Source organism: Lactuca sativa, chromosome 9, assembly GCF_002870075.4.
Source record: "Lactuca sativa cultivar Salinas chromosome 9, Lsat_Salinas_v11, whole genome shotgun sequence".
Taxonomy (NCBI): domain Eukaryota; kingdom Viridiplantae; phylum Streptophyta; class Magnoliopsida; order Asterales; family Asteraceae; genus Lactuca; species Lactuca sativa.
Window position 1 is genome coordinate 6,000,601 of NC_056631.2, and position 12,977 is coordinate 6,013,577.

A 12,977-nucleotide genomic window follows, 5' to 3' on the forward strand; every position below is an offset into this window, starting at 1 on the left:
AGCTAGGATACATATTACGATTTCTCTTTACACTCTAACCATCTATATTCCGCCACAACGAATCACTGACTGCGTTTTTGGTTGTCATTGTTGTCGTCACAAACGAACACACAGACGAACCACTAATCCAGAGTCGGTGTACCATATATGGTATGCTTTAAGCTCTTACCAAGGTCTCTCTCTCTCTATCTATCTAATGTGTGTGTGCGTGTCAATTTTGTTGATTCGAATGATCATATCTATGCTTATATTTGATTTAACATCTTTGTGCATGGTTTTGTAAGGGCCTGGATACAAAGCCTTTTTCACGTTGCGAACTTGGAAGATGAATGGAGGTTTGGGGTGGAGAAGCAAACCATATTTGTAACTAGAAAGCCTTATTCTCTCTCTCTCTCTCTTTCTCTCTCTCTCTCTCTCTCTCTCTCTCCCTGCGATGAAGAACATGACAGTTTTGATCCACCATCAGGTATTTATTTCCTTTTTTTTCGTTTTTAGTTAAAAAACTTAAATCTAGGCTTTATATCACTACATTGACAACTTTTTTTTTGATCTTTTCTTATAAGTTTATGATCTTTATGAAGAATCAGGGAGTAAATGAAGAGTAGGGGTTTAAAAGTGGATGTGGAACAATGAAACAAGCAAACATCGGGTTGTTATTGTCAATAACCATTTTTATTGTGTCATATTTATACTTCGAAATAACAATTTGTTTGTGGTTTATTTACATAATGTACTCATTATGCTGGTGAAGGCAAGCAAGACAAGAAAATTTTGTTCCTATTTCCATTTTTGAAACTATAAATTATTTTTGCAAAGAACATGACAAATCAAGCTTAACTACTTTATCATTCTCACTATTTTGTGAATTCATCAACTATATTTCCCTCTACTGCAAAGATGATGACACCTACATATATATTTTGTTTCTAACCTAAAAAACTGATTTCGTTTTTAGCATTACACAAACTTCCAAAGGTTTTGAACATGGTTGTGAAGCTTTCTAACAAATCAGAAAGAGAACATAGTAAGACACTACATTGAATTTTTTGTTTGCCATTTTATTTTGCAACCAATACTACAATTAACTCTTTTTTTTCATAATCCCCTTAATTCATGTGTTTTTATGTATGGTATTATTGTGATTAAAAGGTTATTTTCTTGATTTCTTGAAGATTGGATTCATTTTGCAGGACCACAAATGGTTATTTACTCAACCACGAATCTACTGTCCACCTGCAAGTAGTCTATTGATGTGAATGTGCAAGTGGTCCATTGATGTGAATGATCAATTGGCAGCCACATGGAAATCTAACTCCAAGGAAAAGAGTCATAATACAAAGGTTTGATGTTTTCATCATTTTGTTAACTCCCTTGTCTCAGTTAGGGTTTAAATGCAACAGCCAAGACAAATTGAAAGAAGGTTGATATATAAACATGTATATGTTTCTATTACTTGCATTTATTTTGGATTAAATGCAAGAAATAGCTATGTACTTTCTTACATATTTTTATATAACATTATGCTTTAAATTTGTCCTATTTGTGACATTTAAACCTAATTAAGAAAAGATTGTTAACAAATGAACCATACAACAAATTCTTGCATCAGGTCTGAATTTTAAAATCTGGCATTTGGTCCGACTTTTAAAAGGGCTTAACCTAGATCGTTTATCGTGTATGATTTTCTAATGCTCCCTCTTTCTTTTTAAGGTTTAAATATGTGTAGTTAAAAAGAAATTTGGATGTTATATATCCATCAAATAAACTAATTGTTGAAAACCATGTCATTTATAGTCTGTCTCTTTTAATCTGCAAGGAAGTGAGAAAAGAATTCAAACCGGAAGTATTTTTGAACTATTATATCTTCTCCTTTAAGAGTTTTATGTCTCTAATTTTTTTTATGTTGTTGCTACTGTTAGCTAGAGAAAAGTTGAAGTATTAAAGGCAAGAACATGAAATCTAGGGTTTGTAATATGGTTGTTTTAGGCGGATCTGTTGCACATGTTAAGTCATTTTCGTCAATTATTCGCTTTGTTCTTTTTTAGTTTCTGGTTTATTTGATTATTTTTTGGTTTTTGATTGACTTTCTGTTTTCTAGGATCATTTGGACATAAAATGGTTGGCATGTACATGTGTAAGCTTATATTTACATTCGATGAGTGGGATTATCATTGTTTTTTGGCACTTATAAAAAGCTTGGTAGCATAAGGGTTGACATCTAAGGGTGAAATGGGTTTATATCTGAAAGTTAAATTTGATGAGCAAGACCCATCCTCATATTGATTATCAAAACCCAAGTATGTACAAAATTTGTTGTCTTTATAACCATATATAAATGCCTTTTTAAAGTTGGTATGTTCAACAGACTTGGTCTTTCTTGATGTGCGATTGAAATTTATTTTAATTTTTTGTTTTATTAATATACGTGAATAGGTTCCGTTTTTAATCATCTTTCTGCTCGAGTTTTTAATGATTTTATAGAGAATCTTGATCTTTCTGATATTCCTTTGAGTGGACCTCGTTTTACTTGGAGTGATAAATGGGGATCTAAGTTTAGTAAACTTGATAGATTCTTGGTCACAGATGGGTTTATGACTGCTTTTCCTCATCTTGCGGGTATTGTGTTGGAAAAAAATATTCCTGATCATGTTCCGATTATACTTTTGGAGCATATGGTGGATTATGGCCCTATTCCTTTTCGAGAGTTTCATTCATGGTTTGATAGAGATGGTTTTGAGAATATAGTGCGGGATTCCTGGATGAGTGATTTGTCTGGGACGGGTCTGGATAATCCATGGGTGAGATTTAAGAAGAAATTGCAGCGTCTTAAATCTAATCTTAGGGTGTGGAATCTAAATTATTGGAATTTGTTGGTTACTAAAAAGAAAAATCTCCAAGATTTAATTGAATCTATTGATAGTCGTCTGATGGATGGGGAAGGATCTTCTATCTTGAGGGAACATAGGGTTTCTTTATTAAAGGAGGTCTCGTAGTTAGATCATTTAGCTCAGTTAGATCTCGCTCAAAAAGCGAAGATTCAGTGGGGAGTAGAGGGTGATGAGAACTCGGGTTTTTTTCATGGGGTTCTTAATCAGAAGAGACGTCAAACTGCAATCCATGGTCTGTTGATTGATGGGGTGTGGGTAGATAACCCTACTTTGGTTAAAAAGGGGTTCCATGAGTATTATAAGGATCTTTTTTCCGATCAAAAGCATTGGAGGCCTAAGACTAATGCTAGTAATTTTATGTAACGCCCAAATTCTGGTATGTTATTTAAATAATTATTTTTCAAGTTTTCAGAAGGAACTCGACGAGTCAGTAGCCAGACTCGTCGAGTTGAGTCGGGACTTTGAGCATGTGTAAGTTGGCAACTCGACGAGTCCATATTCCGGACTCGGCGAGTCCACCAGTCTGGATGAAACCCTCATTTCAAGGGTTTGCACCCTATTTAAACAACTTTTGGGGCCTCAAGTCAGCCCCCATCACCCCTCAGAGCACCATAATCGAAACCCTAGAACCCTTTTAGCATTTTGTGTGATTTGGTGGGTTTATTTGAAGATTTTGAGAGAAGAAGGAAGGTAGATCAAGAAGAGAAGAAGGGGATCCAGGATCTTTGTGGTATTTCAGAGAATAGTGAGGTATAACTCGTCCCTTTTCTGTTTTCATGCTTTAATTCCCTTTGGAAAGCCATTAAAGTTATTCTTGAACCATTTCTTGGCTTGGTAATAGTTTAGAGGACTCATTGTGATGAATAGCCTTCGGATCTAGTTAGGTTTGAGTTCTAGAAGCTTAGATCTAGTACCTTTATGGAGCCATTTTTGCATGAAATTAAGCTCTAGATCTACTCTTATAGTGTGCTTTGAACCCTAAAACCTTCATTTGATGTTATTTACACGTAAAGTTGGAAACTTTACGTGTTAATCAAGCCCCAAGAACCCAGATCTATGAATGGAATGGACTGGTTTCAAGCAGAATCGAGTATATAGTGTTTGCATGCATGCGACTCGGCGAGTCGTTCTTCAGACTCGGCGAGTCGAGTCACGAGTCCCTTGTTTTCCCCATTTTGAGTTATGCCGAGTGGAACCAGTGAGTGAGAGAAGGACTCGGTGAGCTAGAGGGTTAAACTCATTTGTGGAAGAACTCGGCGAGTCAATGCCCTGACTCGACGAGTCCAAGGCCATCTTCATGCCTCAATAACAGACTCGACAGGTTGTTCATACAACTCGGCGAGTCACAGCTAGTGTGTTCATCTGATGAAGGAGAACTCGACGAGTTGTTCATACAACTCGACGAGTCGGATGCAGATTGTCGGAGTGTTAGTAACAAAGAGGAACTCGCCGAGTTTGTGCCAAAACTCAACGAGTAGTAGCGAGTAGAAGCATAAAGTGAGAGTAAGGACTCGAGGAGTTGGTGACCCAACTCGACGAGTCAGGTCAACTGAATGTTGACTTTGACCGGAAGGTTGAGTTTGGCCAGGGGTAAGATAGTTATTGTACCCTCAATGTTATTATCAGTGTTTGATTTATGGTACTTATGGAAATTGTAGCCGGGGTGATACCAGAGCAGCAGCAAACAGATTCCGGAGCAGTTCCTCCAGCAGCTAGATTACGAGGTGAGTTTCCTTCCAGTAGGAACGGATCTATGGCCACAATGCCGGCCCGTTTAGTTAGCAGTAGTTTCTGGACTTTGGTCCGATGCAGTAGTTAGTATGTTTGATGCCTTCATGGAACAAACAGGATTTATGTGTTGGGTGTTCTGGGCTATGGTCTGATGCAGTATGCAGTTATGTGCTAGTTGATATGTTTATGCTATGATATGATATGTCAGTTTTCGGACTTCGGTCCGATGTAGAGGGCAAGGCCCTGGTTAGTTCCGGACTTCGGTCCGATGTAGTCAGTTCCGGACTTCGGTCCGATGCAGGGGATGTGGTCCCAGTCAGTTCCGGACTTCGATCCGATGCAGTTTCCGGGCTTCGGTCTGATGTAGAGGGCAAGGCCCTGGATAGTTCCGGACTTCGGTCCGATGCAGTTTCCGGACTTCGGTCCGATGCAGTTTCCGGACTTCGGTCCGATGCAGTGGGCAAGGGCCCAATATGTGTTATATGTCATTGTATGATATGTGGTAGTTTGGGGGAGCTCACTAAGCTTTGTGCTTACAATTTCAGTTTTGGTTTCAGGTACTTTCGAAAGTAAAGGGAAGAGCTCGGGATGATGGCATTGCACACACCACAACTTCAGTTTTATTCCTGGGAGTTTGTTGATTCATAGTTTGATTTGATACAAATGTTCAGACATCTTATTATGAATTGAGATATTGACACATGGTTTTATGATGTGACGATCAGTACAAGATTTTTATTATTATTAAAACAAAAAATTTTGGGTCGTATTTTTGGTTGTTACATTTTAGTACCTTATCTTCAGTGCAGGTGAATTTCTTAAATTCGCCATTTTCTCGGGAAGAGATTAAAAGAGCAGTTTGGGATTGTGGATCGTCAAAGGCCCCAGGGCCGGATGGTTTCACTTTTGGATTTATTAAGCGTTTTTGGGATCTAATAGTTGATGATGTTGAGGCGTTTATTTCACATTTTTTCATCACTCTTCTATTCCAAAGGGGTGTAATGCCTCTTTTTTCACTATTATTCCAAAAAACAGAGACCCCAAGACTGCAAAAGATTTTAGAACTATTAGTCTAATTGGTTGCAAATATAAAATTATTGGTAAACTGTTAGCTAATAGATTGACGGAGGTTATTGATAATGTCGTTAGTATAGAACAATTTGCTTTCATTAGAGGTAGACAAATTTTAGATGGTCCCTTTCTTCTAAATGAAGTGGCTGCCTGGAGCAAGACCTCCTGAAATCCTTTGATGTTATTTAAGGTGGATTTCGAAAAAGCTTATGATTCTTTGTCGTGGGATTATCTTTTGGAGATTATGATGATTATGGGATTTGGGGAGATATGGTGTGGCTGTATTAAGGAGTTATTATGTACTGCTAGGGCCTCAGTTTTGGTTAACAGTTCTCCGACTGATGAATTTCAAATTCATTGTGGTTTACGGTAAGGCGATCCTTTATCTCCTTTCTTTTCATTTTAGCTGTGGAAGGGCTTCATGTTTCTTTGGTTACGACCCGTTCAACTAATGCTTTTAGGGGGATTTCGATCTCAGGGGTCGAGATTTCACATCTTTTTTATGCGGATGATGCCATGTTGATTTCTTCTTAGGATCCACAGAATGTAAATTGTCTTTTCGGATTCTTTAGTGTTTCTACATGGCGTCTGGGCTGAAAATTAATTTGCTTGAAAGTAAATTGATTAGTGTGGGAGTTCCTTTTACTGAGGTTTCTAGTGTTGTAGAAAGAATTGGGTGTGCTACCTCTGAGTTGCCTTTTTCTCATCTTGGTGTTCCGGTAGGGCAGTCGATGAATCGTGTTGCTGTTTGGTCTCTTATCCTTGAGCGTTTCCGGAGTAGATTGTCGAGTTGGAAAGCTAAGTCTTTTGGTTGGAGGTCGTCTTGGTGAAGTCTGTTTTGGGATCGCTAGGGAGTTATATGATGTCTATTTTTCTTTCTCCTATCTCAGTTTTGGCTTCTTTGGAGGCATTGAGAGCTAGATTTTTTTGGGGGAGCAGATTTAAAAGAGAGAATGATGCACTGGGTTAGATGGGATAAAGTTTTAGCATCTAGAGAGAATGGTGGATTGGGGATTAGGAGTTTGTTTTCTTTTAATAGAGCCATGGTTTTTCATAGGTGGTATAGATTTTTCCATAATCCTCATCTTCTGGGGCCCGTTTCATAAAATCTATGTTTGGTTCTGATGGTGATTGTAGATCCTTTACCCCTCGGGGTTCAGGTTGTAGCCCTTGGAATGGGGTCCTTTGTTGATTCACCTGAGAGAAAAGAATATAGATTTCCAATCCTTTTGTCCTATTACGGTTGGGTATGGGATTCTACTTCTTTTTGGCAGGATGTTTGGTTGGGTGATAAGCCATTGTGTTTTATATTTCCTAGAGTTTTTTCTCTGGATAATTTTAGACATGATTCTGTTAGTGATCGGTTATCTAGGGGATGGGATCATAATACTCTTAGGCGTATTCCTAGAGGAGGAGCAAATATGGAGCAATGGGATAATTTGATGTCTCAATTGCAGGGTTGTCAGCTTAGATCTGTTCCTGATAGGTTGGGATGGACTATCGATTCTTCAAATTTTTTCTCTGTCTCTTCGGCCCAGAGTTATTTGGATGGTATTATGCTTACTTCGGGAGGTCCCACCACCCGGTGGGATAATTGGATTCTGATTAAGATAAACATTTTTATGTGGAGGATTAGGCTTCACAATATTCCTACTCGGGAGTGTTTATCCCTTAGGGTTATTATGATGGATTCGATTAATTGTCCCGTTTGTTCTCATAATATGGAGACTATTGACCATATTTTTGCAGGATGTGCTGAGTTGATTGTTTTATGGTCTCGTATTGCTATTTGGTGGGGTTTACAGCTTCCCAACCAAATTTTTGTTGAGTCTCTTATTTTATGGTTGGATGTTATTTCCATGAGACCTGTGCAGAGAAGGGCCTTTGATGCTGTGGTTTCTACTTGCTTTTGGTGTATATGACATTTTAGAAATTCCTTGATTTTTAGAGCAGATACCCCTAGGAAATCTCTACTTTTTTATGATGTTGTTTACAGGTCTTTCTTTTGGATTTCTAATAGGTGTTCTACAGCTAAGATTAGCTGGAGCTCTTGGCTTCATAATCATATTTCTAGTACTATTAATTTGTAATGTTTCTTTTCTAGCTTCTTGCTAGTTTAATAAAATCCTGTTGTTCAAAAAAAAATATACGTGAGATACTACTAATAAAAAACCTTTCCTTTTTTTTTCTTTAACAGTTCGAAAGCACTAGACTAAGAAGCAAATAATAGGTGCATGGTTCGCAAGATTTTTCAGTGGGATCAGAACATTCATATGCACTAGGCCAAGGGTTAGGGGTCGTTTGATAGTTGCTGACTGAGTTAGTACTGACTGAGTTAGTGCTGACTGGGTCAACATTTCTGACTGAGTCCACATCTGACTGAAATCATGTTGTTTGATTATATATGTGACCGACTGTGGTGAACGATAAAAAATGACTATATTACCCTTATGTTGTCTTTTTTGCCGGATATAATAATTATAAAAAAAATACAAACCGTGAAAATCCAAATAAAAATTGTTATCAATGACACTTAGAATCATGTGATTTTTACACCAAGTTGAAGTAAAAGTCAACACTTTGACCAAATTCATTTAAAATGCTTCAATCACCAACAAACGAATACACAATTAGCTTGAAATTACAAAAAATAATAATAAGTACCAACAAGAAAAACTTGGCTAAGTTCTCATGAGTACATTCTACACAATATAGCTTCAACTAGCAAACAACTACCAAAGCATTTAGTATTTTAGTTCTCACGGCTCAGTTGTTGATTAAAGCTTTATTCTCTTCATCATCTTCTTCAATCATAGGAGCCAAATAAAACCTTCATATACCCAGTTCTGCTATCTTGTACTCCACTACACGTTGCTCTGAAGACAAATTAATTGTCACAGTAATGGACAATGGAGTTGCCTTTGTAAACAATGTCTAGTATGTACCTTATAGATACGAAAAACATTTGGCAATAATCAACTCTTCTTTTTCTTAATTCCAGATAAGTCAAACTTCATTCCCATCTCTTATCCTCACATAAAAATAAGATATTGTAATCTCTTTTATCCATCCCTCAACTATTTCCACTACAACTTCTTTAACCATCTAAAATTTCATTATTTTCTTAAGCCACCGTCAACCATATCGAACTAGTCAAACAAGTGAATCACTGCCTTATGAAGGAGGTATACACAATCAATTACATAAAAGATAAAAAAAAATCAATTTTACCAGTCGTCGATCCTGTACCCACAATCAACATTCCCAAACCCACAATCCATGTTCCAAATACTCGTTCCTGTCTATCAGAATCACGAATTGAGGTATGTCCTATTCAATTTTGCAATCGGTTCTTTTTCGATATGGGTCGCGTTCCACAGGCGATCGGTACAAAACCGTACCACAACGATGGTGGAGTACCAGTGACAGGGTTGCCTCCTACAACAAAGCTGATGGTCGGCGGGGGGGTTAGAGGCAGAAGAAATCGTTGATGTAGCATTAGAAGAAGTGGCCAGAATTTGAGGAAGAAGTGATGTAGTTGTATCGTTCATCAATTGGCGACGAAGAAGAAAGGTGTGAAGAACAATCGTGTTTTGGGAGAAGGGAAAATGAGGGCCATCAAGCAAAATGACCGAGTCAGCTTCTTTTTTTTATGGGACTGAGTCAGAAGGTGGGTCAGTGGTTTTGGACCGAGTCAAACAAAATTACCAATTATCAAACATGCTGACTGGACCGAGTCAGCCAAAAGTGCTGACCCGGACCCAGTCAACAAGATATCAAAGAAGCCCTTAGTTTGATGGCTTTTAGTTATTCAATGAAAAACTCGAGAAGCAGTATTTTAAAATAAATGAAAATCCACTCTTTTTGTTATTATAAAATTAATGACAATACTCTCTTAATAAAAACATATTCATTGAATTTTTTGTTGGTGATTTTTAGATCAGGAATTGTTTCTTGTTGTTTACTATATTTATTGAGTTACTTTTTGTTTATTACGTATATATTTAATGAGTCGCTTTTTGTTTCTTACTTCTCATCAGGAACATAAATTGATCAAAAATTCAAAAAGTTTAATGAATAAACCCTCAATTAAAAACAAATAAAATTATAAATGAGTATACTTCTCATCATATTTAATTATAAATCTTAGAAATTATAAAACACCGGGTACAAGTCAACAATGTGTAAATATGACTATTTTTATCAAACATTTTACCGTTACCGAAAATTAAGAAAGTGATAGAATTGTTCGTTTGAATTTAAATGAAACGATAAAATTATTAATACATAACATTAAACATGTCTATATATCATCCAATGCAAAATACAATTCTAAAATGCACATATAACCTTAAAGTAAGGAATATATAAGATCTTAAAAAAACATTATTAAACTAATTCATATATAATGACAAATTCATAACATAAATTAACTAATATTGTTACATTTCACTTTGAATTCCAAAAATCCATTATATACATGTTCTCATCTACTTATATAATGACCGATTGATTGCACAATCGTTTCCTCTTGATTCACCATCACCATTTTCCTTCGCTCCTCCCTCTCTCATTTGCTACTTTCACTTTCTTGCATCACATCACATGCTACTTTCACTTTCTCGCATCTTATCACAACTGACGAATGAAAACTCCAGCCTTCATCACTGCAACCCGTTCTCTTTTGCGCAAAAAATTTAATCGCCTCTATGAACTAATTTCTGAAAGAAATTATCTACACCCGTCGCTTAGCGCGGGTAGATGGCTAGTATGTATATATATATATATATATATATATATATATATATATATATATATATATATATATATATATATATATATATATATATATATATATATATAAAGCCCGGTTCCTGTTATGTATTTAATTTTCAATTTATTCATTTTTGTATAGAAACTCGACGAGTTGGAGGCCCTAAACTCGTCGAGTAGAGATGGATTTGGATGCATGTTGTGAAGTCTACTCGACGAGTCGAGAAGCCTCAACTCGACGAGTAGGACTGGCAGAATGAAACCCTAATTTTCAGGGTTTTGCACCCTATTTAAACACCTTAACCTCCATAAGTTGGCCTCATTTACAGCTTCCATTGTCCCAAAACCTAGCCATGAAACCCTAATCCAATTTTGAGAGTTTTTATCCATTTTTGTGCATTTTTTGTGATTTTGAAGAAGAAGATACTTGAAGAATGATCAAGGACGTGTAGGAGAAGAGTAAATCCAGAAGTTGAGCTTCATTTCTGGTTTATCTAAGGTATAAAGCTTCTATCTTGTCTATAGTATGTTTAGATCTAGTCTTAGGATTTTTTTCTTCATATTTTGGTCCAAGAATGTTGGTCTTTGGGAGTTGGACATCCCATGTGGGCAAACCTTTTAGATCTAGGGTCTTTAGGGGACTTCATGGCATAAAGGTGCCAACTTTATGGCCATAGAAGTCCCATGCAACTTGTGAACCATCTTTTTGGCCTTTTGAGCCAAGTAGCCTATGCATGCAAGTAAAGATAAGAACTTTACGTCACCAAACTGTCCCTAGAGTCCAGATCTATGACCCTATGGCTTATCTTGAAGTTTTGATGGTTTTTAAAGTTGGAACTAAGCCATTTTGAGCTAGGGTTAGGGCACATTTCTTCTAGGATGGGTCTTAATGGGTAAAGTCGGAATAAAAATTAAACTTAATTTCAATATTAGTGATAAATTGTAGTGTCTTTCTAATAAGGATTATAAATTGGTTAATAAGGATAAATAAGTATCAGACCTAAAGTGTAATAAAAATTAAACTTAATTTCAATATTAACATAGTATTTTTACTTCTACTTATAAAGCTATGTCTTTAACTTTTAACATATTATACTTAATTAATTTATTATATTTAATATGTTGTTGTATGTAAACAATTATCAGTTTAAAGCTACAACTTTTAAATTGTATGTACAAAATACTTAAATTGTTAATTTAAATATAACATTACAGGGTCAAAATCAATATAAATTTGAGTTCAACTTAAAAAAACCCAAAGAATATTTTGTGAATAGTAAAAGTGATAAATTGTAGTGGTAAATGCAAAACTAAATTGTAATATCAATTCACTAAAATATTTCCTAAAGATATTTTTATAATCGTTAAAAGTTTTGAAATAAGTAGCTTAAACTAACTTACAATAATAATAGTTAAAAATAACTTTATATAAACGATTATATTGTTACCTTTAAAATAAAAAAAAATTGTTTGTTGTTTTAAATAATTACACTGATAGAAATTAAAACGTTAACAAATAAATTTTAAAAATGAATTAATAATAACAACAAATAATATTAAACCATATATTATATTTAATTTTATTCATGAGTAACCCGCAGGTAGATGTAATTCAAAAGATTGAGATTATGCAGTTTTAATAGATGTATATATTATCATATAATTCAAAATAATCAATATACTATATCAACTTTGTATACGAATTATTATATCAAATTTAACAACGACATTATCGTTATATTTAAAAAAACATATATTTGTAAAGATTTCAGCTATATACATGCTTCTGCGCAACGCGTGAGTATTTGCCTAGTATACTTATAAAGGAAATATTTTTCCTTTCACCACATTCATTTGAAACTCTCATTCATTTTTCCTTTAACTACATTCATTTGAAACATCCATAACTTTTCAATTTCTTTCTAATAATGATTATAAGTTGGTTAATAAACTTAAATAAATATAAAACCCAAAGTGTAATCATATATAAACTAACTTTCAATATTAAAAGAATATATTTTTTTCTACTTATAAAGTTATGTTTTTAACTTTTAACATATTATACTTAATTTATTAGGTCTAATATGTTGTTGTATGTAAACCATTATCATTTTAAAGCTACAACTTTTGAACAATTTGTATAAAATACTTAAATTATTAATTTAAATATAACCTTACAGGATCAACTTAAATATAAATTTTAGTTCAACTTAAACAACCTAAAAAATATTTTGTAAATAGTTAAAAGTGATAAATTGTAGTGTCTTTCTAATAATGATTATAAGTTGCTTAATAAGGTTAAATAAGTATCAAACCTAAATTATAAACATAAATAAACTAAATTTCAATATTAAAATAATATTTTTACTTGTACTTATAAAGTTTTGTCTTTAACTTTTAACATATTATACTTAATTTATTAGATTTAATATGTTGTTGCATGTAAATCATTCTCAATTTAAAGCTACATCTTTTGAACAGTTTGGACAAAATACTTAAATTGTTAATTTAAAT

General features: G+C 34.6%; 1 protein-coding gene across 1 annotated transcript; it reads left to right on the top strand.

The window, feature by feature from the left end:
* Positions 1-2,115: 2,115 nt before the first annotated feature.
* Positions 2,116-2,993, top strand: LOC111910809 (uncharacterized). Its single transcript, XM_023906623.1, has 2 exons — positions 2,116-2,134; positions 2,434-2,993. The coding sequence occupies exons 1-2, from the start codon at positions 2,116-2,118 to the stop codon at positions 2,991-2,993; spliced, it is 579 nt and encodes a 192-aa protein (XP_023762391.1).
* The last annotated feature ends 9,984 nt before the right edge of the window (positions 2,994-12,977 follow it).